The sequence below is a fragment of the Tubulanus polymorphus genome, chromosome 7 (genome assembly GCF_964204645.1).
Source record: "Tubulanus polymorphus chromosome 7, tnTubPoly1.2, whole genome shotgun sequence".
Lineage (NCBI taxonomy): Eukaryota > Metazoa > Nemertea > Palaeonemertea > Tubulaniformes > Tubulanidae > Tubulanus > Tubulanus polymorphus.
This window is the reverse complement of record NC_134031.1, coordinates 15,698,737-15,725,760: the sequence shown is the minus strand read 5'-3', so window position 1 is coordinate 15,725,760 and position 27,024 is coordinate 15,698,737. Positions and strand designations below refer to the sequence as shown.

Sequence of the window (27,024 nt, the reverse complement as noted above, 5' to 3'; positions counted from 1 at the left end):
TGTTTCAAAGCGCCGCGTATTTTGTTTAGTACACGTATTTCCGCCTCGACGCTCGACGATGGTGCATGTTCGGTCAGGACTGGAACCTCAATCGGGAAAACTTGGGCTGCCTCATCGCCAGACACCTCCTCCAGATTCCCATTCAGTATTACGTCATCATCTACACTATCTTCGGTGGTACTCGCATCTGCGTTTACTTCAGCTGAAATAAAGGAATCAAGATCAGGTCAACAAGATCTACCAAAGGAAAAATATGCAGTAGATACTGTAAGAGTGATTTTACCGTAAAGCAGAGATAAAGCATAAAATATGACCTAAATGTGGGATTCGAACCGTGTTTTCAACACGCAACGTTCCCTCTGTAAATTAAGTATCTAAATATATCCGACAGTTACCAATAGAACGTAATCACAGTCTTCCCGTTACCGTAATTTATGAGAAAAAAAATTCTTCGAGAATAACATTGTTCATTTTGTTCACCGAAATTTCATAAATATTATTTGAAAGGAATTTAAGATATTCGACGAACGAAACGGCGGCGAAGTGTTCACACATCACCGTAACAACGAATTGAAACGTGTGACGTCGAAGCCGATGCAATCTGAGACCATTTTGCTACGAGCCCATTGGAAATTGCCGGAAAACTATTACCCGCGTTCATGCGCCTGGTAATGGAGATTTAATTTCGCCGAGACCCCCGTCGCTTTTTCCTAACGCATACTCGAGCGACTGGTGGGCGTATAAGGCAACACTTTACATCCGTGTAATTCACACCGAGATTCAACCGTCAACAAATTATTTTATTCTATTCGAAGGAGTGTGTTTACTGGTATCATCATCATCATCATCATCATCATCTTCGATATCACGGAAGGATGGAGGCCTGAAAGAGGCCTCTTGGTGCCCGGCTCGTTTTGGTGATTAATATCGGTTTAAAATCTTCCTGGGTGCCTTTTATAAACATTGTCACTGGATACATTTGCATTTTACGCAATTGGCTTTTTCTCAATGTTTAGAAAGCTTGGTAAATAGGGAAGTTTCCAGTTACCGGGCGCCATTTTGAGGCGGTCCCACATGTCCGGTATTGTTGGATAGATTTTAGCATTTTTTAAACTAAAACCTCTAGCGCGATTAATTGTCGTCCATCCCTCTTTTGGCACAAAATTTAAAATTATGAATCGTTAGAAAGGTGACCATTTCTATTTTCTGATGGTGTTTATTTCATCTTTCTCGGCTGCAACAATCGGACACAGTTACAGTTTAAAAAAAGGTACGTCACTTTTAGGTAGGCACCTCAAAGAATCGGTAATTCTGTGTCATTGGCTGAAACTTTTTCATTTTTAAGATGGCACCTGGTAACTGGAAACTTCCCTATTAACAACGTTTGTTAATGTATCTCAAATATCAAAGCGCGCATTTTACACGAAATTATATCCTTACCGGATAGTAACCAGTTGGTAGTTAGCGCTCTGAGTATCGGATCGGTTTCGGCAGCTAACGCGGTACTAATGAACACCAGGGTGTAGATAACCCCGGCGAAGGCCGCTACGCCGACGTGCGGGGAACGATTCAATTCGGGTACCTTCATCCAGCAGTCTGAAATACACGACAGAATTTTGGAATTGAAATATGCAATTTATCGTTCGTTGTCGGGTCAGCCACCCGTGCAACATTTACATGCGGTTCAATAATTAAACTGGAGGAACTGCAATCAAACAGGACTCAGATGAACTCTTATACTATCTGGGGTGAATCATGGAGGGGGGGGGGGGGAGGGTGTCAGCCGGACCCCTACCTTAATATTTTGGTTGCCCTTTATATCGAGAGCGATCGTCAAACCTGCAAATTGCGCACTCATCAAACTGTGGCAATCGAGGATTCAACTTTTGGCAGGTGAGGATCCGCCAGATTCGCTAGTGGTTACTCGGTTACCGCGCTTTTATGATGTATTTCTTCAAATATCTGCTTAATCCGAAGAATGCCCTGTGTGGACCTGGGTCCGGTTCCACAGTCGTGAGTTAGAGAAAGCTCTGAACAAAAATTAATTCATTTTCAATGAGTTAACTCTGAGTCAAATCTTAACTCAGTTACTGTGGATACCATCTTCCGGACTGATCTCGCTGATTATTGAATGCAATTTGCAAATGTTGCCAGAATCTACGCGCCTTTTTGAATATGCGTTGGTGTGTAATCGGGGTTGGGTCTCTGGTCTAATGGTCTCTTTTAAGTGTCACATTACGAAGTGCTAAACGTCTATGCGTCAGGTAGCGGTCAAGATTCCCCTTCCGGCTACCGGAAAAGAAGGCGCCGACTCAATAAATATGCTGTTCTAGCAACTACCAGTTTTTTTCGTGCTAGTTAAGAAAAAACCTAGACGCGCTGATAACGATATGTATTACAATTTCGTACTTTTCATCTAATTACTCGGCCTTCAGTAGAAATATCTGCAGTACCTAATCGCCTAGAACTACAATCATTTGTTTTTGATACGTAGATTTTTGTTCTCGATTTCACGCATGAAATGAAATGTCGATGAACTCAACAGAAACTCGACTAAAAGGCAGTTACAGTCATTATTGGCCCGTTTCATCTTCCTTTTCTAAACAAAATTTTCAGTACACATCAGTAAATATTGTCGAATCATTCCATCATGTTTTATACTTATCTATTTTCAGAAATATACGTGAACATTGGATACATTTACTAATTAATTATTCATCCCTCGATCTAACAAAGATGTATCAAATACTGATTGGTTTTTCCAAGGAGGTAACCTCTCTGTTTTTTTTCTAATGAATTAAGCAAGAGGAAGAGAAGGAATGTGCAATCGAGAAAGTAATTAATTACCCACAAAACAAAGAAAATGCGGGATGATAGAATGCTAACGTTGTAAGCAAATTAATAATTCTTGAGTAGTAAATTGTGTAATCAACTTAGTTTCATCTGACATTTATAATATCAATACTAAATGACCTCTTATCAATCAACTACATGTCTTGTTTATTTTGCTTCAAACAAAGCTTGTCGTTTTCCATTTCTCTCACGGAGCGGGGATATCATAAATATATTTGTTATATAATTAAGTTGTAGAATCTATATGAAAACGGAACAGATTATCACAGTTTTGAGGTAAAAATCAAATCCGAGATAATCTGATAGTTCTGCATTTTCAGTTTTCAGTCGACGTTGAAGTCAATCGATTAAGTCGACAAAGCAAATATCTAGAAAAATAAAATGAAGCAACGTGAATTGGCTCGCTCACCTGTGAAGTTCGCTGGTTACTCAAATCTGAAATCCGACCATCAAACTGTTTTTCCTTTCGACACGTCCGATGATCAGAATTGACATGCTCGCTTTGCGTGGGGTAGTTCCACGCGATATTATGTAGTTGCAGTGCGGTTTAGTGACGAGAACTTCGAAGAACTTTGACTCGGTTGCGATGATGCTGATTGCATCAGTCGTGAACTGCTGCGCTGTTTTATAAACAGGGCACCGACACGCGCCGCGTTTCTGAATAATGATGTCACGAGTGTTAAGTAGCGAAATATGAATCTGTCAAAGGATTACTAAATTTTCTGCACTAGGTTTTACGAATTTGAGCGTTTCGAAAACTCCTCGTGGATTACGATAGATTAGAAAGTCCATTCATCAGATATTCAGTAAACAAGAAAACTAACTTGAAATTTCATCGGCAGAAAAAGAAAACATATTGCCTTTTATTGTCGGCGGTACACTATAAAGGATCAATAAAGTTGCTTTGAATTTCAGTATATCAATGATTGAATTGATCGGTAACCAGTCTAGCCCCGATATATTGATGACGTAGTGCGCATTCTCTAAAAAAATCATTATCAAAAAGACATTGAAATTTATCAAATAGAAAATAAGAGTCAAGAAATATGTTTAATTACAAGCCATGATTCACATTGGTAATTATTGTTATTTTGAAAACCCAATATTGATGACATAGTGCACATCGACTCGTACAGAACCCCTAAAATAACGCTAACTATTAGGTATCGATGTATATTAAAAATATTCTAACGGTTTTTACGGCGTCAAAATGCTTTTTGTCGTCGAGGTGTATAATGCTGTCAGTTATGTCTAATACGCATTGAATTCTTCAATTGAACTAATCAATTGGTATCGGATCACTTGGAGTACAGTCACTAGGCATGCCCGATGATCAATCCATGTCAGATGATTTAAAAGTACATGTATCAATGATTATGTCAAGTTTATTTGTGAAAAAGTAAGTAGGCTTCTCTTGCGGAAAATATGACAACCGCTTACGTAAGTTTAAAAACCGCAACAGGGTATCAGGCGGGAAGAAACGGTAAATGGGTCCCAGGATCCAGTTTCACGAAAAGGTTAAACTCAAATTTTGGTGTTACTCCATTGGTTACTTCAGGTTTTCAATGAGGACAACAATTCAAACTGATTTAAGCTTACAATGAAACCGGACCCAGTTATACGATTTTTAGTTCATCAAATGAAATGTATATTTTTTCATGATACATCATACATTATTCGTCATAAAACAAGGACATCATGTTGATTAAACAAGCGGATAATTGAACAGATTTACGAGGCCACGTTGCTAGTGGTGTTATTAGAAAGATGAGAACAACTCGACTTATATAGAGAATCCCACACTAACAAAACGAGAAAGATGAAGTCCGAAAAGTTTCCTTCAAGCTTATGATTTATCGATTCGACGTTTCGACTTGTCTATAACCTAATAGTCAATTTTCAGGAATGGTTTTAGTCGAAACGTCGAATCAAAAATCATAAGCTTGAACGAAACTTTTCGGACTTCAACTTTCTCGTTTTGTTAGTGTCGGATTTTCTACATATCGTTACAGCACGGAATAATAATTCACGAGCGTTTAAGATAATTAGTTGTTTGTTCGTCAAAGTAAGACTGATGATTAGTACCAAATTAGCTACGTTAGCAGTCGATTTTCTCCTACTTTCGATTCAAATCCAAAAGAGGAATCATCCGTTGTTTTACGGGATTCTAATTCATCATCTCATTGATGACACCAATCTCACGCTATAACGTTATTTATAAAATCGCTTCATCAGTTCATTGACTAACAATAACTGCCAGCTCTATGGCTTCGCTTCCGTTTTCGACTGCCGGTTGCTTCCGATGCCTAATATTTATATCATTAGAAAAAAGGTCGTCACTTGCCACAGGCAGCCGATACTAAGGCGCGCGATCGGTAACAAAAGCTGACGTTGCTAATCGTGTCAAACTGTCATAATCTTTGCATAAAGCGACATTCTATCTCGATCGTATTTTGTATACACCTGTTTCTGATTAGCTCGTAGTATTTAACCGGTATTTCTTTGTTTTGGAACTTCGTCTCGCATTTGACAGCGTTCCATCCCAAAGTATCGCGTTTAAACAATCCAATCCTTCTCGAAACTATTATAATAATGATGTTGATAATAATAATGATGATGATAATAATAATAAAAATTGTAATGATAATAATAATGATAATACGAATAATGATAATGATAATGATAATGATAATAAAAATAATCTATTTTTCATTTAACTTAAATCTACATGATTGTTGACAGCGAAGAAAAATAAAGTATAGTTAAATGAAGGTAACAGTGTGAGAGCCTTAGGGATTGTACAGGCCACTGCATCTCGGTGCGTATGAGTTCGGGGTCATACGTTTTTTTCGGAAGTTCCCACAATATTTCTCACAGAAAATGTGAATTTTCCTCGGGATTCCTTTTTGTATCACTCGGTTTACAGATAAATAAATGGGAACTCAAATCTATATATCAATAATGGTAACTATATCCGAGCGCGCGTCGGTCTTTGTGTGGGACGATTCATCTTTCAAAAATCGCCTTGTGGTCGCCGACACGCGATAATCCGATAATCCGCGAAGATAATCCGGATAGCGACGCCGCGTTTATCCGGTTTAAACCCGGTTGAGTCGGAAAACGTTTATCATCGTCACGAAAACCTGAATGCGTCGGCGTTCAATATACGATCAGTCAACGCAGTGGTTGTACTATATACGATACTTTATCTTACTTCCAAGGGCGAAGTCGTGTAATCGACGACACAAATGAAACCGATAAAAAGGAATGGGAAGATTATTCCTTTGACATTTCTACATTCGGAACTGGATTCAGAATTCTCATGAAACCGACGAATGACTATTTACCAGAAGTTAAACGATAGCGATGCTGTGCCTTGAGGGAACGGCGTGAGCAGATTATGTCGTCTATTCAAATGATGAAGCGCGCACCCGGATCTCTGGTTCTGAAATCTGACAAAGGCTACTCAACTTTTTAAGTGTTCAAAGTGTTACCTTCGCGACGTTTCGGCACAATTCTATGGGCCATTTTGAAAAACTGAAACTGGCCCAAGAATTCAGTCGAAGCGTCACATTATCTTTTATTTTTTCTACATATTGTCAGGGTTTTTTTCTTCAAATCATAGAACTCAAATCTGATTTGAGTTCGGTGTTCAAATTGATATCCGACGTTCTATGAAGCGCATTTATATTCATATAGTTTCATTCGTAGGAAATGAAATCATATTTCCAAAATCTAGATATATACGTATTCAAGTGTCATAAAAAGTTACAGGGTACATATCTGCAGTGTTGACGAGTGATAAAGCTATGAATGTACTGAAATAAGTAGTAAGTTTATCATAAGAATACGAATAACAGCAATATTCCTGCGCGTATTTTATTTTGGTTGTGTTAGGTATTTCAGAATTAGTGTCACCAATAGATATCAATTTACATTTACACGATATCATCGAAGAATGCGACTTCCACATTTTTGGCGTTATCTTATCATTGTCGGCCTGGGTGCTCCGCGAAAACAAGCTCCATAACGTGGTACGTATTTACCTACCTGTTATAGAAATATCTATACGAAATGACGCATACGCATACATTTTTTGTGTCAGTGAAATGGCGACGGAACGAACGAATCCATTTTCACAACCGAACCTCGACGATATTCTTCAATTCAATGCACAACTGCGCCAAGAACGGAAAGAGGTAAACCTGAGAAACCGTATCCGTCTTTCTCTTTGTCTTTGGTAGAGACCCTTTCATAAATACTGCCGCCTCTTAGATCCCCATGTTGTGTGACATAATCAATTTTGCCTATTGGTGAATGGATCCTGGCCGATTGGCGACATAGATGGGTTTTATGTTTAGGTGGTAGCTTAGTTTCATCTAAGAAAAGATATGTGTGAAAATATGATACCGAACTGTTTTACAAAGAACTATTGCTATCAAAATATCAATGTATTTAGGAAAGAAAGGCTCTAAATAAACAACCGATACATTTAAAACCGACGTTTGCTTCAAGAAACCGAACGCGAAACGCGGCCATTCTTCAACTACTGGATTCGGATGATAACTCGGCAAAGGACGCCAGCAGCAGCAGCAGTAGCAGCAGTGGCGTATCGATAACACGTGTTGATGATGATAAAAATAATGATGATGATGACGATGATGTCAAACCGTGTCAGATTGATCGCGACTTTGCTCTAGATGCTTCCAGTAAATGGCGTCTAGAAAGGGAACACATCGACGAATATATAAATAGAAAACGAGAAATGTTTCTACTCGAGTATCAACTCGGTAAGTCTTGAGAGGGCGACAAAAAATAAGTTACGTCATCGTATATTGCCACAAAAACCTACACAATGGTCAAATGCGCCCATGTTTGAGGCTAAATGAATTAGCTTTTTTCATACTGGTATTGCCATCATCATTTGTTATACTATTTTTCTCATATATGGTTTAAATGCCCTTTCTCTGTATCTCGCAGGACTAACAAAGATATACGCAATAAAGAATAGCATTTCTCGATTAAGCGGAAAATGTTAGTCCAATTCAGATTTATTGTAGATATATAGAAAACCTCCACAAACAACTATACCTAAAATATTCTTACCATGAAGTATATCATATCAAGATACGGAGAGGGGGTACAACCTGCCACCTCTCGAGACGTATGCAAAAATATAGACAAGGATAGACGTTTAAAGGATACTAAATTTTTGGGCCGGGGGATGAACACGCTGGCTATCATCACGTGTAAATCATCTCTGTTTAATCAGCAATGTTCATTCATACACGAAGGGGTTAAACGGGAAGAGATGCGGAAGCTGGGAGGACTGTCGGCAGTTAACGAGAGGAAACTAGAGCAACAAGAAGCGGATCTGCAAAATGATGCGGCACTATTTGACGAGATGCTTAAAGAGAATGACCGAGCCTCGATGGATGCGTTAAGGTCGTAAGTTATCGAGTCATGTATCAACCCCTCAAATCTTCACACCTCGCTCAATAAAGCCATACTAACATGTCCACGCATCCTAGTGATTTGAACATTCGCCTTAACCAGGATTTGAACCGATGAACTTTCGTTGAAACGGTCCATTGCGCTTTGCACGCTTTGCTCCGGTTCCATGAGTCGATATTTGAATATGATATCTCTTTTGATTAACCTCTTATACTTAGTCAGTATTATTGCTTGCCACGTGTTTGTAAAATGTCTTCAGTTTTTTTTCTATATTTCTTTATGGATGTTTATATTGGCTATTATTGTTATCGCTTCGGTTTTTTTTCTCACCAGGGCCGAATCTGAAAGAATACATAGGTTCGACAAACTGATGGAAGTGAGAAGCTTGAAAAACGAGCTGCAGCGTCTAAAAGGTCAGAATAGTCACCTGGAGTTGACTTTGAACGAGTATCGAATGTACAAACATTTCTTGTACCAGCTTTCACCCCTGGTAAGGATGATGGCATTACATACATTTAGGCAGTACTAGAGCGGCTGGGCGTAAAAGGTGTAAAATAAGACCTATGACTCGAATCTTAAGTCCTGTTAATGAGTTCAAATATTCTATTCATTGAATTTTATCCGCCGGAATAGAATTCAATTTCACGAAGCGGGCTGGATTCGCTGAAAAAGCGAAAAGTCTGAATGAATGGTTTTTGTAAAACTAATGACATTTTTTTCAGTCTTGGAGGAAAGAACGCGAATTAGACCGTGAACGGCGAAGAGCGGCCAGAGCAAGTCAACGCGTGGTCGACAGAAGTTTTAGTCTTCCCGTTACAAACATCAAAATGGAACGCGCCAATCAGCATCGGTTAACGGGTTTACGTGCGTAAAACGTCATCAATATACGATCTCCTCGTCACACGACTTCGGGTAGCCAATCTGCTCGTTTTCCATTTCGTATTTCAGGGCGGTCGAAACGCGGTGCGAACGTCGCGAAAACCAAAGCAGTCGGCTTGTTCAGTAGACAGGGAAATCCATTGGGAATAAAAGCAAAAGGGAATACGTACGTATAGCACCGTCATCAGGATTATGAATATGTAATGACATTTATTTGTCATACCTAAATACAGTCAACCCCGATATACCCCCCCCCCCCCACAACGGTGGAGAACGATTTTGCTGGTATAGTGAGTATGGCGGTATATCGGGGGTGTTTTACTATGTATTTGTAGAGAGATGTACATTAAGAAAACCTAGCGGTAGGCGGGGGTGGCGGTATGTGGGAGGTAGATATATCGGGGGTTGACTACAATTACAAAATACGATATCTTGGTATATCTAAGCATGTTACACGACCGGATATACCGGAAGCCAAGTGTGGCTGTAACCCTAACATAAATAATTAAGGGCAGTGTACCCGTGGCAAATACGACATTAAGCTGTGCAACCACTGACCAGATGGACAAGTTCTATCGGTGTCAACACTTTCTTAGTATGCACGAGACCCAGTTTCAGTCCCGTAATTTGGCTGTCGCTTATTAACGTTACGAACATACAATTCGACACGTCTGAATTGTCTACGATTGTCCACGATGCCGCTTTTACAGTAAACCTCCCGCTGGCAGCAATAAGGGACTGGTCTTCAATATTCACTTAACGTTCTTAACCTTCTTCTAGCTTCGTTCGTCTGGTCACAACATCTTTCATTGTAGGAACAGCATGATTCGACTCAACAGCATTGCCGGGTGTAAAGCTAACGATGACGACGATTCAGATGACCCGGTAACGAAGTTTTTCAAATTTATAATGCTAGAATTATCACACTCGAAGTATTCGTTCAGCGGATAACCGATGAAAATAAATCCTCTTTTCGTCGTTATCTAATGTTTCGCCTAAAAAAGATTTCCAAGAAGTATATCTTTTTTTGTAACCATCGGAAGTGAAATTCGACGATGAACATAGTTGGTGTCTGGTTAAATGTCAGTTTTAAGCAAGAATTTAGAATAAGATAAGATAAGATAAGATATAACCATTTTCTCCGAACTAATATTGATAGCATGATGAGGAGGTCTAAAACGATCATACATAGAAAAATACAATACAGATAAGACACAAAATAATACAGGCATTGCTCACTACAATTTTCGGTTAAAAATACAGTTTAATCAGTACTTGACTAGTTTCTTACGCGTTGACTTATTTTCACAGTTTTGCAATTCATTGTACATGAGCTTGGACGTTTCCAGAATTTGTCTGGAATATACTTACTTTTTCCTTAATTCTAAGTGTTGTGGATGTTTAAATGGGGAATGGAATTCGTCACCTAGATCGCCTGAGTTACATTTTCACAAAATCTTTTATGCCCTGCAAGATCAAAACGTTCCTTTTCTACAGGATGCTTGTGGTTGTTGGTGCGGAATTTTGTTAGTAGTACTCGTGATTTAATTAGCATTTCAGTAAGATAATCTTCTAGTTCAAAGTTTTTTTTAAAATCAATCTATTGTTACAAAATTTTTCTTTTTCCCTTTTTTCGCTACGCCGAGTATCGCGCATCTACGACGCCATCTATCGACATGTAACCATTAGAATTTGCATTTTAATTCTGATTGGATGTTTTATCCGTGGTACAAGTTCTACGGATGGACATTATGGTACAAGTTCTACGGATGGACATGCTGAATTAAGAATATATTTTCAGGAATTGGAATTGTATTTTACCGACCCGAAACAAATACTCGACATAATTTCAGAACTCGAGGAGAAAGACTTAAAACTTATAACCAACTGTCAGACTAAAGAGGAAGAACTTGAAGACATACGGCTTCATTCATCTCGCGTTAAAACAAAAATGTAATGGAAATGTCTCTGGTTTCTTGTAGTCCAAATAAGTTCATTTTCAACAATTCCATCGGAGTTGTCTTAATTACTGTTCCTATTACAGGGAAAGCGAAATCCAGAGCCTTAAAGAACAGATTGATAAATACAACGCCGCGATAGAAGAAAACAAACTATGGAAACACGGAAATCAAACCAAAATGAGGTACAGCCCTGGGAGAAATTATCATTACCGTTTAATCAACGAATGACGAATGCTATTTTATGTATCTGTGGCCGTTAAGAAAGATTTTGTGTGTATTTGTATGAAGGAAAACTAATTTTGGGAAATACACGACGAAAGAGTCTGAGGAAGTGGAAATGTATACATCTGCCATCAGGAAAGTTTACCAAGAATGTTTCGGCCATTTGGATGCGGACCTTGAGTAATTATTCTAATCGTAGTAGCATTTTAACCCCTTGCGTTAATACACATGATTGTACTAAGCATAGTCTCAATTCAGCCCAGAGCAGATGCTTGGTCATCTGGAAGGAAAGGTAGAGGAACTGATAGAAACGCTTGAGTCTTTGCCGAGCGACAAAGTGAAAACTGCACTTCAGGTACTGAAGCACTCTATTTTCTATCAATTATCATATAATACTTGTAAGAAACCAGGGCCCGGTTTTATAGACTGGTATTACCTTTAACCCGGGGGTTAACTTAATCGAAAATGAATTGTGTTAGCCCCTGGGTTAAAAAAAGTTAATAGCTGTTTATAAAACCGGGCCCAGAACTATGTGACTATGAACTTGCAGTATATATGATGAGCTTCCATATATACCAGTAACTTTCATATCATTGTCTCATTAACATCATCAAAAAATTTAGGTTTAATTTTTATGGTATCGCCACTATCTATACTTGTGCCAAGGTAGCAAATGTATCTGCATTTATTTCATCATTTTCCTTCATTAGGAAAAATTCAAAGAAAGGCGGATATCGTATCGCGAAGGAAAGATGAAACAGCAAAGGATCCATCAAGAACAGCGATACCAACGAGGTCTATCCCGCGCCCAGTCCGAAAACGTCAAACAAGTAAAAAGGCTACAACTGCTACTGTGATTGGTCAGAAATTATATGGAAATCACGTGTACGTAACGTGCGATTCGTCTCTTTCAGATCGGCCGAAAGCTCGTTTATCGATCCGAACCCATCAAATTACACAAATCAAAAAGGGAACGGACACAAGACGAACGAAAAGCAGAAGAAGAACATTCGTATTTCTTTACATGATGTCATTCATAAAGAACGTACTTAGATTTGGAAAAAATCAAATAACCACATGTTAACATAACAAAATAAAAAAGAGATTCATGATTCAAGGATTATGTAACTCCCGAAAACGTTCGCTTAATAAATATATATAACTCATTAGAAAATGAGATTTGTACTGTTTTTGCCTCTATGGATCTTGAATTATCTAGACACTCTACCTAAGATCTACTCGGATTCATATTTATTTTCAACAATATTGAATACACAAAAAACAACTATTAACATTTTCACATTAGAAATTCCAATGTTTTATGTGTTTTTACTAATAATCATGGATTTCGCCTTATCATCGCTTTAACTGTCATTTTGAATTTAGCGTTTGTAAGACAGTACGCGAAGAAGTTTAATGAAGAATTCAAAACGCTAAACGCCAGCGCGACCTTCCTGACGATCATCTGAGCATAGAACGGTATTATATCGTTGAACAGAAAGAAGAACAATCTGTCGAAACAACCTGGACTTTCGCACATGAAATATATCACAACTATGGCGATAACCATTTTCAACACTTGTCCTTCTTGGCCGGCTTTTTTGTTAGACGTATCTTTAACGGACGTGAGTAGCTTCCGTTTCTTTCTGGCCACGAAAACCGAAATAACGAGACAAACGTTGATCGTAAGGAGAATCAGAAAGGGTAAACCGACCGTGCCGAAAATGAACAGCTGGTATTCGAGGTGCATCGGAAATTCGTAATTATACGGCGGTTCGATCACGTATTCCCGATCGAGCAGCGACGTGAAGGCGAACTGACCGGGTTTCAAACACGGCCATTTCCACAATCCCGGAATTCTGAGAGGGAAGAAATATTTCCAGTTGGTGGCTATGCTCATGATTGTGTAGGACGCGCAGATCGCGTTCATAGTTGACTTTTTCCAGGCTGTTTTGATTTTCAACGGAAACAAGACGACGAGCAAACGTTCCAGGCTCACGACGACCACCGACCAATTGCGTGCCATCTGAAACACGTTGAAAAACGGCAAAATGACGGTAATAATCTCCTGACCGAAATGCCAGTCGTTGATACGAAAGACTAAGTCGCCGAGCACGATATGGATATAGATACTGCGGAGCGGGTAAATAGTGAAAGCCGCTACGCTAAACAACAAGTCAAACATGGCAACCATCTCCACGGCGTAGTACACCGAATTTCTCAGCTTACGGAAGGCCACAATCGTCGCGATATTCAAACATATACCAAACAGTGTGATGGGACCGTAAACGAATATGTATAGATAAATGGAAAACTTGAGATCTTTACGGATTGCCGGAAGGTTGTCGCAGTCAACGATAGTCGTATTCGTCGACATGCTTTTCAGCTTGCAGCGTCTTCAAAGAGAATGCACGTCCAGCCAGTTCGATGAATTGCTCTACGAATCTCGACGTATAGAATAAATATGCACATATTGGATTTTTTTTATGTTGCTATCCGAGATCGATTCGATCCGAAACTAAAGTTTTCCTCCGTATTGAACAGTTTATCGAATTTCGGTTGAAAAGAATCGACGTCCGATCCAATTTTCATAATTATTGAATTTTTAGCCAATTCGAGCATCATAGATTTTATTAATGAAATGATGAAAAATCATCTTTTTGTGAACATTCATTCTCTTTCCAGGAACGGCTCTTTATCGTCATCTGGCTGAAAACCGTAAAAGCAAAGAATAACAAACGAATGTATATTACTTTATTTGAAGCAGAACAGTTTATTCATGTTTCTATTCACAGTAATAAAAGAGGCGATCGGAAGATTTTAACGATATTTATAACTTGCTTAGGCGATGATGTTCAATTATAACGTATATACTAGATGTATAGAATAATCAGTTCGAACACGGCGCCGCCTGGTTGCGGACGCTAGATCTAATTATAAATATCTATCATCTCTATGACGGCGCTACGGCGTACAATATTGAACCACGTGACGACGTGTTTTAAACAATATGCGATCATGCGAGTCATCCTTGCGTGATGGCTGACTTTGTGATAGCGGTGTAAGCTCACAAAACAATCGTTGTATCAAAGTATCAATTAAAACGCGCCGAAATACTAGCTTTTTGATCTAATATCGATCGACATATTTGGTGAATGTTCTATACGGCGTCTGACGTAATCGTTATCACAGCCAATCGCTGCGTAGTGCGCGCGTGTACTTTTTTTTAAATCACTTACACAAATTGCTAATTTAAATACTAATTCTACTTCTGAAACATTACATACTACGATACACTAGACCTGATGTTACCATCTTCCGAAAGTCTAAGCTACGAAAACCTAACTTCTTTCAGTCAGTGTGCACTTTTCTATACAGATCGACCTAATTAGAATATCGTTACAAAATATAACACATCTAAAACACTGACCAAGCAAACGTTACGAACAAGGATGTTCTCTCGATTGGATAGATAATCAACATATCATCTTTTAGCGAAATTAATGACAGTTTTGAATTTTTCTTATTACCTACGATATAATGATAATTGTCTTTAAATAACCTCGAAATAGAAAAACAGAAACAACCGACATCTTCAAACATTTAGTAAATAAAAACCACAATCCTTACAGCAGTTTCCAGTGGTCCCAACTGCATTTATGCATACATATAGAGTAATACGGAATCAAATCGTTTTAAACCGACGTAAAAATCGTATGAAACACACACGCAAATATCTGACTTCGTCACATTTCGCTCACGAATGATGTTGTTACCTTTTTTCACAAGTTGTAAAACAAATGCTAAAATCCACGAATAGACTTATCGCTTGCCAGAGGTGCCACTTCGTCAAATGAAATGAATCGACATTAACGCGCCTGGACTTCTCAGAGAAGTAGCCTGGCAAGCGAGGATTTTTCACACGCAGCAATGTTGGAATGTCACTACCAGTAACTACTTAATTTTCTGTAATTTTTCAGAAAAAAAATACAAAACTTCCACTTGCAAAAGCGGTTACCTTAAAACATGCTAATCGGATTATTACAATAATTAAAATATGTATATGTATAATGATGATAATAATAATCATAATATTAATAATAATAATATTAATATATCATGATATTTATATATATGATATGATAAAAATGAAGATGAATCGATCACAGAGAGGGAGAGGTCAGAATTATGCATTTACACGGTTCATTTTTGATTCATTGTCCAAAAAAATAATTAAAATAAAATCAGCGTTTATTTCGATTCGCGACAATTTCTCCGCGGCGACGAGGCCGGCAGAAACTCTTCGCGCTCATTCGAAACAGGCGGATTTGATTTTTTTCGACCGAGAATCACTGAGTTGTATGATTGTGGGGCGATTTTCAAAATATTATTATCACGTATATATCTAGAATTACGACGTATGGATAAATGAATAATTTCGATCGGACGCGAATCAGACATGAAATGACATTTTCTTTTAAGATGAACGACATGACGTGTTCGGTACAGAGGGCGAGATACACCGATGTGCACACAATTTACCATAATCTTTTTAAAAAGCAGCATACATTTATTATATATAGTTAAATCCATTTCCCCTAAAGCGGTTTACAGTCACCAATAAGTGTGAAATAAGCGTAGAGGTTTGAATTTGGCGTTCTTTCCTCGAATAAACCTCGGTGTTCGTGGTGTAATGTGGTGTAACGAATGCCGTAAATATTTTAAAGTCGCTTTTCGGGTAACCAGCGCCGGTGAAGAATCAGTTTCTGGAATTTCTCATCTGATCGGCACACTGCGCTTCCCGATATCTCCGAATATTTATAAGCACATAACATATTGCGATTGTATATAACATGTACGAGTAATGAATGTTAATGTTTTTTAAGCTTTGTTTTTTTTTTCGTATTGAAAACATTTTCCACAGACGACAATGAAAATCAGGAAGTGTTCAACTATCTGCGCCCCCTATCGTCGTTGCACATTACGAGCAGAAAACATTTAAGTGTAGATGGTTTTCTGTGAATGGGTGGCACGCTCCTGAAGTGAAACAAAAAAAAAACATCAATTTAGTATTTTTGATTCTTTTAGATTCAGAGACAATTTCATTTTGAAGGAAAATCCCGGACAGGCGGACATACCTCTCCCTCAGCGTTGAGAAGTGTAGTGACAATGTCGGCACCGACTCCCCATTTGTCTTTTCCAAGATTAGCTTCCAGGTCTCCATCTCTGAATTCGTTTTTGGCTGTACCTTTAGCCCAGATCTGCATCGAAATATATCAATTATCAATTAACTCAAGAACGATTTAACGAATCGAATTGTACGTTGTTCGTTTTGGAAATATATAAAACTGTCGTTTCGATCTCGTGTTGTTTACCTTGAGCTTATTCTTGGTCGGTCCAGTTCCGATTTTGCAATTTGATGGGAAGGTGAATTTAACGTTGTTGCGGTTATGGTCGATTGAACGGGTGATGTGCCAGCCGTCGATGATCTCATCCTAATACGAAAGATATATGAAAAGAATATTTAGGATTGATATTTTGTTTTCTGGATCCGTTCAGGTGCATGCTTAACACAGCTACAATACGTGTTTTCAAAGCTGCCAACTGCTCCTGATGTTCAGTATTTGTTACTATTTTTAAAACAAGAAATAATAATTTGATTATGTTTGATGATGCAAGAAATATGAAAGAGGGTCATTGTTGATTACTAATCAACTTGGACATTTTCTTTCATATTTCAATGCAGAATTAAATTTGTTACTGAAAGCACTTTTTAGAGGATGGCAGCCCTGTTTACTAAACCAGAGTACTTCCAACGAGCGCTATGGCCAACAAGGTAATCTGTACTCAACGTACAAGACTTTTTATTGATGATTTCATCTTGATTTTGTGAACTTCAAGTCCTATTCCGAGATTTATTAATATTCAATCTCCTAATTAGTTTAAAACTAAAATTCGAAAAGACTAATCTTCGTGAATTTTGATACGCTACACTAGAGTACAGAGTCCTTACGAACCAAATTCATTCCGCCAACAATTTTATACAGCAAATATTTCGAATTTCCACGCTTTTTTTAAAATAGATAAAGAAAGCTCCAGTTACTTTTATACCCTATATCCGATCGGTTTAAATTGTAGTGAATAGTTATTGAGATAAGTCAATAATTGTGAATATTTAAAAAAATGAAGGAAATTCTTTTTTCTTCAGTAAATAAAAAACAAACAGACGATGATTATTTGATAAATCATTTGACCTACATACCTTCTTTCCGGTGTTCTCTAGAATGATGTAACGTCCGTCGGATGAGCATTCATTGATTGAGATGTTGCCTTTTGCGCTTCGTTGGTAGGTAGTCTTAGCGGACATTTCACCTTTCATGCCACCAGAAGCTGAATAGAAATATCATAAATTGTCAGAAACGAATATTCGAGACCCGTTTTTTTTTTCATTTCCTCGGGCATTATTCTCCCGATGAAAATATTCCGTTTAATATCGATACTTATGGGCGGTTATTCAATAGATGTTTATTGTTACTTAATTCTTATTATGATTATACATATAATTAAATTGATTCTCACACGGAGCTTAAGAAATAAGACGAAGACAAATACATATTTATATATCATATACATATTTACAACTGCGGACAATACGTTTAGAACTATGCGAGTATCTAATTGTTGTTGTGAAACCCTTTACTTCGGTGTCGTAAAATGTAAATACCTAAGTGTAAATTTCTTCTTATGTGTATTTGTATGTGTGTAAGAGTGCGAAAACTACGTGTATCATTTTAACTATTTGACACAGGGTAATTGCAACTTTGGAGTCCGGGAATTGTTTGAAATTGTTAGTCGCTAGATTTAAAAAACAGTTCTAGACGTGCTCGTTAAAAACAATATTCCGGAACAATGAAAGCCAGAAGTTCAAAACTATCTAAACAGGGCGAATTCTGGGACGTTACTGTCGATGTTTGGTCAACCAGGCAGACGGTTATCAAACCGCCTTCCTCGACTATTATGATATTACTAACTATTCATGTTATCGATAGACTAAAAGAAATTCATTTGTGATTTGTTTTGTACTAAGATTAATTGCATATTTGTAAAATGTCGGAATCCGACACAAAGAAAGCGGACGAAACTTTACAGCAACTAACCTCGCTTGTTGCCGGCTGCAAAATAAATAAACAACAAAAAATAAACAACATTGCTTGAGCTGGGGAAACTAAACTTAAACGAAGGTGGTTACAACATAAAATAATCTGAATTCAAGTGGAATTTTTCAATAGATTTTAAAGTGAAACGTATTTTTTTTTCAGGATTAAACTTCAATTCAATGGCAACTTTTCAGTCTTCATTATGATTCTTCAGTGACTAATTTTTCACATATAGATATTTTATATATATTCTAATGTAAATTCGGACACCATCACACCATGCAGGAAATGGAAAATGAAATACGCATTTGGAACTAGGAAAATTTAAAATGAATGATTATTGTGTTTGAAATATCGTAATTTGAAAAGGTATCGTGTAGGTAGGATTTTATATTTGTGATATATTATCATAATAATACGATATTGGAGTTTGGTACGGGGAACCATAAGCACTGGAGAGTATGGATGAGAGATAACTTAATATGTAAATGTACGGTATTCAATTCCTTTTACTTGAATCAGCCTCGATTTTCATTATCAATTTTTTCCAAAATATATATTATTCAGATTCTGATAAATGTATGAAAAAATGATTCGTACGGACAACAAAAGATAAAATGGTGATTCGTTGAAAAATGATTTCAAGCTAATAGATTGAAAGGGATAGAGGAATCAGATTCACCCGAAAGTGTTATTTTCCGCCTTATACCCCAGCCGAAAGATGAATCATATTTTCAAGAGAGTTATTCAATTTTAGGATGATTTTAACTCATCAGATGCAAATCACCGCCTGCTTTCCGGAGAGGAAAGCACTGAAGAATTTACCATTCTTGCCAAGCCATTTTTATGATTTCATTTTCGAAGCTAAACTCGTCCAATGATAATGATCGATAATGATTTTATATAAGCGTCCACGAAAACCACATAATTTCATAAGCATTTTTGATTAATTTTTTCTTTCGAAAATCTATATCGAAATTTGAAATTGGTGTCGGAAATTCGTAAATAGTTACCATGGGGACTACTATTACCACGTGCCCGATGCGTAGTGGGCGAATCATGATGTTTGGGTTTCGCTAAAATTCAAACACAAAAATGTTTATTGAAGTTTCAATTGGAAATAAAGATGAAGAAAATAAGAGCGAGTTTAAATATCGTGTTCAGTGCACATTTGAAGATTGTGATTCTTTATCTAGTGCAAAGTTTTTACATATTTTTGAGTTCTTATTACGTGAATACTTATGAGCATCTAATGAACAGAAACTAGTTTTAGTATTTCTTAGTAAGTGACGGAGTTTGTTTTAGGCTAAGTTAGATTTCAAAATATACGCTTCAAATTTTGTAATCGATGATTCCGATGAAAAAGGCTGAATAAATCTCGTGTTATGTATGTGGTGCTTCCTGCCACCGCTAAGGTCCTGTAAAAGGTGTATACACTAAATGATTTCCGTGGCACCGGCAGAGTTCTGTCCGTGTAATATAGTTATCCATCTGTGTCAGATTCCACTCGAGGTAAGTGAGTACATATTTACGTCATGCCCGTACTCCGAAGAATGTGAATAAGCCGCTTCGAAAGCTTCAGCAGATAATATACAAACTCGACACCAAACGTCGAAACACATTTCGCGAAAGTTTTTTTTAACGAATCTGACCCGTGAAGATTATAGACCCATTTGCATATTTTTGGAGATATTTTGTAATTACAGATTAGAATCTATTAACGCGTCGTGACTCATAAATATACTTGCGAAAAATGTTTCGACTTCGATTGAACCCGGTGACGTCTGTTGTGTTCGTACATGCAGAAACGAACAATTCTTAACCAGCGAATGATTTTTTTTCAAACGGAATAATTGGATAGTTATACGAATTCAAAAAAACACGGTTAATAATTGCCGTTGAACAACAACACAGAAACAACAGTGAAACATTGCAAACACCATTCAAGAAACGTGAAATAACTAAAATGAAAATAGAACATGCAGCAACATGCACACAGCCGAAATGAAAGTATTTCAAGTCATGCAAAAAATCGATTAAAATAATTTGTATACTTTCATTACAGCCTACCACGGAAACAGGCCGGGTTTTTGGTTATAGTGGACGAGGTGATTCCGTAAATGGAACCGTCAATTTGAAACCTACGGTTACATTTAGCAAAACGTTTAGAGAATATCGTTTTGTGTTAATTCGTAACTTAAAGGTCTATCAAACTATCGGATTAATATTGATAAAATATCACGAAAAATCTATGATCTACAAAAATGGGATTAATCAACACGACATCGATGTTATTGGTCATTTAAGTACGAGTAATTACTGTTAACTGTAGATTATTCGAAGAAAACAAATATGTTTGATATCAAATCGTAGCTATCAAATCAAAATCCAGAAATTTCACGAGAATGTTAAAAATGCATATGACAACCCTTTAGACGCCAAGCACACAAAATCTTTAAAAAAAATTACATTGTTAAAAAAATAATTTCAAAACGTGTCACAGGGTCTGGTCCGGGGCGCATGCGCTGCATTAAACCATACTTCCAACAGAACGAAAACAAAAGATGCACAAAATAAAGTCGAATTTTCAAACAGCAAATGAATATGTTTTATTTGATTAACACAGAATTATTGTGTTAACCGAGGTCAATTAGACTGGTCCAATAATCGCAATGTAGATAAAATAGAAATAATTAAGGGCTAAAATATATACGCAAATTATGATGTATGATAATCTATGTATAAATATCGAGAACAAAATCGAATAAAATCTAATCATTAATTCGTAATCTGAATTCATACATTGAGTTATTTTTTTTTCTTTGTAGCAACAGTAGTTAGATCTATTTGGAAGTATATCGAATATGTATATAGATATCGACTGAAGTTTGATTAAGTAGAAAATAAGCCTTTAAGTAATCAATTAATCATATTCATATCATCATAATTCATCTTTCTCTATAATCTCAATAATCTAAGCGAATAATACAAAAAATCAACGTATAGATCTTATGGAATTATTTTCTGTCCTAAAATATATACACCACATTTTTTTCTTTTTTTTGTGTGTAAAAAAAAGGTTGTTATACGCCAAAGCGCTAAGAAATTTTTAGCAAGATTTGAGTCGGTGTGCGTAGAAAATGCCCTACGTGAATAGAAAGTATTATCAGTAACAAAAGGCAGATCGAAAATAGGTCGCCGTAATGGGCTTGGTGTGGTGCGATTGGAAGTATGGGTGGGCTTTAATCTGAAATAAACAAACGGCCTTTTAATCATACCTTGTTACACTCTATATATGAACTCTATATGATCCTTTTTTTTTTCATTCAATTCGTTTTGATTTTAATCTATGGCACGATATGTATATATTATACTAGAAATATCTGCAATGTATTGATCTCAAACTATATCGACTTCATTTTTACAAAACTCACGCACACGACAGCAGAATATGATAGACTGTCTGTTGATGTTATATAGGCGCTGATGTTGGTTACATTATTACAATTAAAATATCCTCACCACGAGTACGCAAGCAGGGGTTGCAAGGAGATAGAGAGAAAATTGAAAAATCTTAGTTTAGCTTTATAAATATAATATATTAAAAAAGATACACAACCGCTTACGGGCGTTTTAGGTGTAAAACATTTCATATGCCGGCGTCTAAGGGGTATTCCATCGTGAAAATTATATGCAAATTATATTTGAAATTCTCAATTTAGATAGATAGCACAGATACCGATTGAAATCTAAGTTTGATCTTTTAATTTCAAGTCGAAGAGGTTTCGTATTTAAACGCTGCTGTCGAAATGGGGAACCATGGTATCTCCTTGGATCATCGCAGCAGCCGATTCAGTGTATTCACTTGACATTGATCTGGATATCGTACTGCTGGACGAATCCTTGGAAACGGTTCGCATTACGCTACCACCAGATACGACTCTAGTCGTAATCTTTTCACCGGATTTAGGCCTAGTGATCGTTCTAGTGGTAATTCGGCTGGTGCCCCCAGACCCACCTGACGACGACACCGCGGAGCCACTAGATCCACCAGATCTCATCATCGAACTCGAACCGCCCGACATCATCATGGAACTACTACCGGAGGCGCCCGAACCGCCGCCGGCGGTCGTCATCGAACCGCCACCGGCCCCGGAGCCGCCCGAACCACCCGACATTCGCATTGATCCGCCACCGCTTCCTGAACCACCCGACATCATCATGCCAGTCGGCATCATCGATGTCTCCCCGATAACATTATCAGCGACGATCGACGATTCCACGGCCCCACCTCTCGAGTCATCTAAAAGGTCGTCCACGACATTTTTAAACCCAATCCTGTTGCGGTGGTAAAATAGATAACAAAAGCGAATAAGCAAGTGATGTATAAACATAGAGATAATATAAAGACAGCATGCATGCATAAAAAAAGGTCTGTAGTGACTGGGATAGGTTTGGATGTGTGCAAGACGAGTGGAAGGGGTCGGGTGGAAAAGCTGGAGCAGGTACTCCGAACCACGTGCTTGATGAGTTTGTAACAATCGTATAGGATACGTATTGCTTCACTTCAACCAGATACCGCTAGAGGGCGTATGTAATACTTCACCGAATGATCCGCCGCCGCCGCCGCCATATCTGCTCGAGCGATCGGGGTTGCCGTAGTCTGTGCTACTTTCGCCTCGGGATCTTTTAGAAGGCAATGACGATATGTGCAAAAATTAGTGATTTTCAATAATAATCTTATCAAGAACTCATAATCGGATATATCAAAAATATCTATATAGGACATGCATGTAAATGAAATATAATGAAATTATCATGTTGTAGAACATGGTGCTCGAAATAGCCATGCTACTTTCTGAATCATCAATATTTTTAAACGGAATCGATGCACTCAGTAAAAATGAGTGGTGTTGGAGGAGGATGCACGCAGAAACTCATCAAACACTGAAACACTGCTATCACAACATTGACCACATACCCCCATCCCCTTTCTCAACTGCAGCGGATGGTTGTGCGGGGGTATTTGGTGGTGGAGTTTGGCTTGTGTTGCCACTAAGTGGTTGCGGGGAAGACGTATTAGCGCTACCGGACGACGATTTAGTTACACTCGGAGAATGCGTACTTGCACCACCAGCCGACCCTGCCATGCCGGATGAGCTCGACATGCTCATCGAGCCGCCGGCACTGCCAGCACTACTACCACCGCCGCCGCCAGCACTGCCGCCACCTCCCGACATCATCATGGCAGACTGGCCGGATGTCATCATCATGGCAGACTGCTGGCCGGATGTCGTTGACTGCTTGATTATATCATTCATGCCAGACCTGTAGCGGTTAATCGAATATGCATACATGCGAATTAATTATGATCATATTGATAATGCGATGTCTGCGCATCAAGCGAGATATGTGTTCGTGTGTTGGTGGTCATATCACCTGTTAAACCGGATGATTATATATATATATAAAGACTTTGGCGTATATCTTCTGTACAGCGACCTCTAGCGTTCGATTTTCAATCGGTGCAATATTCGTTATTAGTGAAAGTGCGCGTAGCCGTACCGTCGCTAGAGGTCGCTTACAGTCGAAATCATTCCCATACACGGTGTAGGATATGTCGAAACGGATGCATCATCGTCCATTGAGATAAAGAACAGATTTCAACAGATACTGCAAGCTGGAAAGATCATCGCCGATTGTTGATAGTCGAGATAGGAAGTTTGAACAATGAAAAAAAAAGTCGATTTTCTTACTGGAAACTGATGCACCCATGTTGACATTTAAACAATGTGGATGATATCACGCTCTACCACCGAGAGATGTAAATATATACTGTCAGTAAACCACTTTCAACTAATCAAATAATCAATCAGGACATAATATTCAAATGGGATTAGTCCGAACAATATTTAGAAGAACTAGTTTAGCCCCGACAGTACGTATATATGTTACATGTTCTAAAAACGATGGGAAGCGCGAATTTTTTGCCCTAAATGTTATAATGATTATGAATATATAAATAACGGCGGTTTTTATCGCTGACAGCTGCGACATCAGTTAGAGAGAATAATCTGCGTCTTATATATATATGAACGACTTTATTTTTTACCATCGGCGCCGCCCTCTCTCTGCTCAATCATCGTTTCGACGACGCTCTTCAGCCCGATCCTGAAAGTACGTCACACAGCAAGTTACTCACCGTTGCCTTCAAGTGCATATCGATCATTTTTAAACCTTCCTCTTGAACGTGTTTAGTGAGGTTCAAACACGTTATACAAACGTGCCTAGGCTCGGTTACCGAATCGTTGTTGAACGGTTGTGGTCATCGTCGGGTCGGAAAATAGAACCCTCCCTGATGACGGTTTCTATAGTTAGAGTCGGAAGGGCCTCGTTAATATTCTATTTTCATTAACCTGGGCCTAGTTTAATTGACTGCTTTTAATTTTAACCCTGGGTATAACTCAATTGAAAATGAAATGAGTTAGTCCCTGGGTTTAAGTTGATACCAGTGTATCAAACCGGGCCCTGCAATCTATCTAAAATTCCCCTTTTTGAACCACGCAACAACGACTGTGTAACCGCGCAAAGGCGCCTAGAATACGACCCCAAAAATGCAAGAAACGACTGTAACACATTTCGATGTTTACGGTACTTATCCCCAGGGGGAAAATCTGAAATTCTTGCATTTTTGTCGCTTCTCTGAATAACACCATTACCACACTGATCCCGTGCATTAATAGACGACAAAATCATATTCGAATTTAAACAACACGCTGTTTTTAAAAAAAGAAAAGGGATATTCGATAGTAGTTAAGGATAATGGATAGATTACACCCCTTTTCTTTTAGGATCTAAAGAGTTATCGGCTGCATGCTATGAATCTAATGAAATCTAACGAACGATAAGATAACGCGGTCAGAAACGCCTGGCTCGTCTGAATAAAATTTGATTTGAATTGCATAGTTTAGTCGGTTGTGAAATGCCTCCTCGCTTTGCCAGACGATCTTACTGCGATACACAATCTACTCAAGTCAAATTCACTAGAAGACTCATGCATAAAAACATAACAGATTTTTTTTTTGGGACAAATTCTTCGTTTTGTCGGCAATTATCATTACACCACAAGTTTAGAGTGCAAGATGGAGGGGTTTTTGTTTACTGGTGCAAGTTTACGGTACGATAAACGTAATTACATTGAAAATGCGTAGTATTCAAATTCATGGAAAGAATCGACACGATTCCTATCCACTCTTGTAAATATATTTTTATACATACATATGCGTAATAGATGGGGTGGGGAAGAATAACATTCATCTAGAGAGGTCATCGTCGTTATTAACGTGATATAACGACTAACCAATAGAAAAAAAGAAATCACAATATCCACAGTGATGCTCGATAAATTCTTGAAATTGTATTCCGAAGAAGGGGGGAGTTTGCGAGATTTTTGAGAAAGCCCACGACGACTTTTTGTTCACATCACTGATAAAAACAAACCTACAAATACGACCAGTTTCATAAACGAGGAAATAAAGGATTACGGATTAAAATTACCTCCTAGTTTCTCTTTCTTGTTCACGTCGACGATAGCTAGATGATTTATTAGATTAGGTTTACTTGTTAACTTGTTCGGAAGGAAAACCGAGTTTGCATTTTCAACGTATTTACTAATTATCAATAGGCGGTGATGTGAAATGATGTAACACGGTGTTCACCAGAATCCAAAAGTATTTATTGTCATTATAACTGCAATTCCAAACGATGATTATTCATTTTGCAAATGGCGTCAATGCGCAGATAATGCATATATCCTAATGACGTTTATGACAACGATGAAATGGAGGTCAAGGACAGTGTTATCGAATTGGCGATGGCTCACCAGGGATTGCGTTGTTTGTCACTGTTTTTCGACTTACCTGGTCTCCTCTCCCTCCAATAGTTTCCTGTAAGCGGCGATCTCGAGTTCAAGCGACAGCTTGGCATCGAACAAGTTCTGCATCTCGACGAGAACGGATTCGAGTTCGGTACGCAGGGTGGCAACTTCGCCTTCCATCTCGCCTTTCTCCAACTCCCATGATCTTTGTTTATCTTCGTACTCTCTGAGGAGTTCGTTGTACATTTTTTCGAGATGAGCGTTCTGAAAAATATACATATACATATATTTCAATGATATTTCATGAAAACAATAGTTTCATTAACGAGGCATACAAAGAAGCTGTCGTCATTGTTGATATCATGAATTTCTAATATACATTATGAATGAGCGATTATGGTAAACTGTATTTACCTTAGCTTCCAGATCAGCCAGTTTGGAACGGAGATCTCCGACCTGGGTGCGCAGTTTCTTCACCTCTTCCTTGGCGTGGGTCGTCTCCATGTTCGACCTGGTCTGACCAGCTCCGAATTCGTTGAGCTGAAATAGACGCAAATTTCAGACGATTATTCTCGGACCGTAGCGGTCGGGATGTTAATACTTGAATATTTTCAATCGATCG

The 27,024-nt window shown here is 38.0% G+C and overlaps 3 protein-coding genes across 9 annotated transcripts in view; 1 reads left to right on the top strand and 2 right to left on the bottom strand.

Annotated features, from left to right (window-relative positions):
* The first annotated feature begins 6,479 nt into the window (after positions 1-6,479).
* LOC141909017 (cilia- and flagella-associated protein 100-like) lies at positions 6,480-12,522 on the top strand. Of its 3 annotated transcripts, XM_074799343.1 has the most exons (14): positions 6,480-6,887; positions 6,959-7,052; positions 7,313-7,643; positions 8,148-8,301; positions 8,641-8,797; positions 9,030-9,171; positions 9,256-9,352; positions 10,002-10,071; positions 10,988-11,139; positions 11,231-11,329; positions 11,436-11,549; positions 11,628-11,724; positions 12,080-12,199; positions 12,284-12,522. In XM_074799343.1, exons 2-14 carry the CDS (start codon positions 6,963-6,965, stop codon positions 12,395-12,397), a joined length of 1,737 nt encoding a protein of 578 aa, XP_074655444.1. In that variant the 5' UTR covers positions 6,480-6,887; positions 6,959-6,962; the 3' UTR covers positions 12,398-12,522. The 3 variants fall into 3 exon arrangements, 2 of the variants coding, with proteins under 2 accessions (XP_074655444.1, XP_074655445.1); XR_012619661.1 differs by lacking the exons at positions 6,480-6,887; positions 12,284-12,522 and having other exon boundaries at positions 6,897-7,052; positions 11,413-11,549; XM_074799344.1 differs by lacking the exons at positions 6,480-6,887; positions 12,080-12,199; positions 12,284-12,522 and having other exon boundaries at positions 6,897-7,052; positions 11,413-11,549; positions 11,628-11,725.
* A 186-nt stretch (positions 12,523-12,708) lies between these two features.
* LOC141909195 (uncharacterized) lies at positions 12,709-13,746 on the bottom strand. The gene has a single exon (XM_074799581.1). The coding sequence runs from the start codon at positions 13,744-13,746 to the stop codon at positions 12,709-12,711; it is 1,038 nt and encodes a 345-aa protein (XP_074655682.1).
* Positions 13,747-14,122: 376 nt separating this feature from the next.
* Positions 14,123-27,024, bottom strand: part of LOC141908077 (60 kDa neurofilament protein-like) — a 29,038-nt gene continuing 16,136 nt past the window's right edge. For 2 of the 5 annotated variants that reach the window (XM_074797890.1, XM_074797889.1), the window contains exons 5-13: positions 26,817-26,942; positions 26,446-26,666; positions 23,652-23,854; positions 19,540-19,602; positions 18,527-18,541; positions 17,632-17,759; positions 16,745-16,864; positions 16,508-16,630; positions 14,123-16,406 (exon numbers count right to left, since the gene is read on the bottom strand). In XM_074797890.1, coding sequence (XP_074653991.1) covers positions 16,368-16,406; positions 16,508-16,630; positions 16,745-16,864; positions 17,632-17,759; positions 18,527-18,541; positions 19,540-19,602; positions 23,652-23,854; positions 26,446-26,666; positions 26,817-26,942 — 1,038 coding nt within the window. In that variant the 3' untranslated portion in view covers positions 14,123-16,367. Of the gene's footprint in view, positions 16,407-16,507; positions 16,631-16,744; positions 16,865-17,631; positions 17,760-18,526; positions 18,542-19,539; positions 19,603-23,651; positions 23,855-24,638; positions 24,698-26,445; positions 26,667-26,816; positions 26,943-27,024 lie in introns of all 5 variants that reach the window. The other 3 variants (XM_074797891.1, XM_074797892.1, XM_074797893.1) reach the window with 3 other exon arrangements.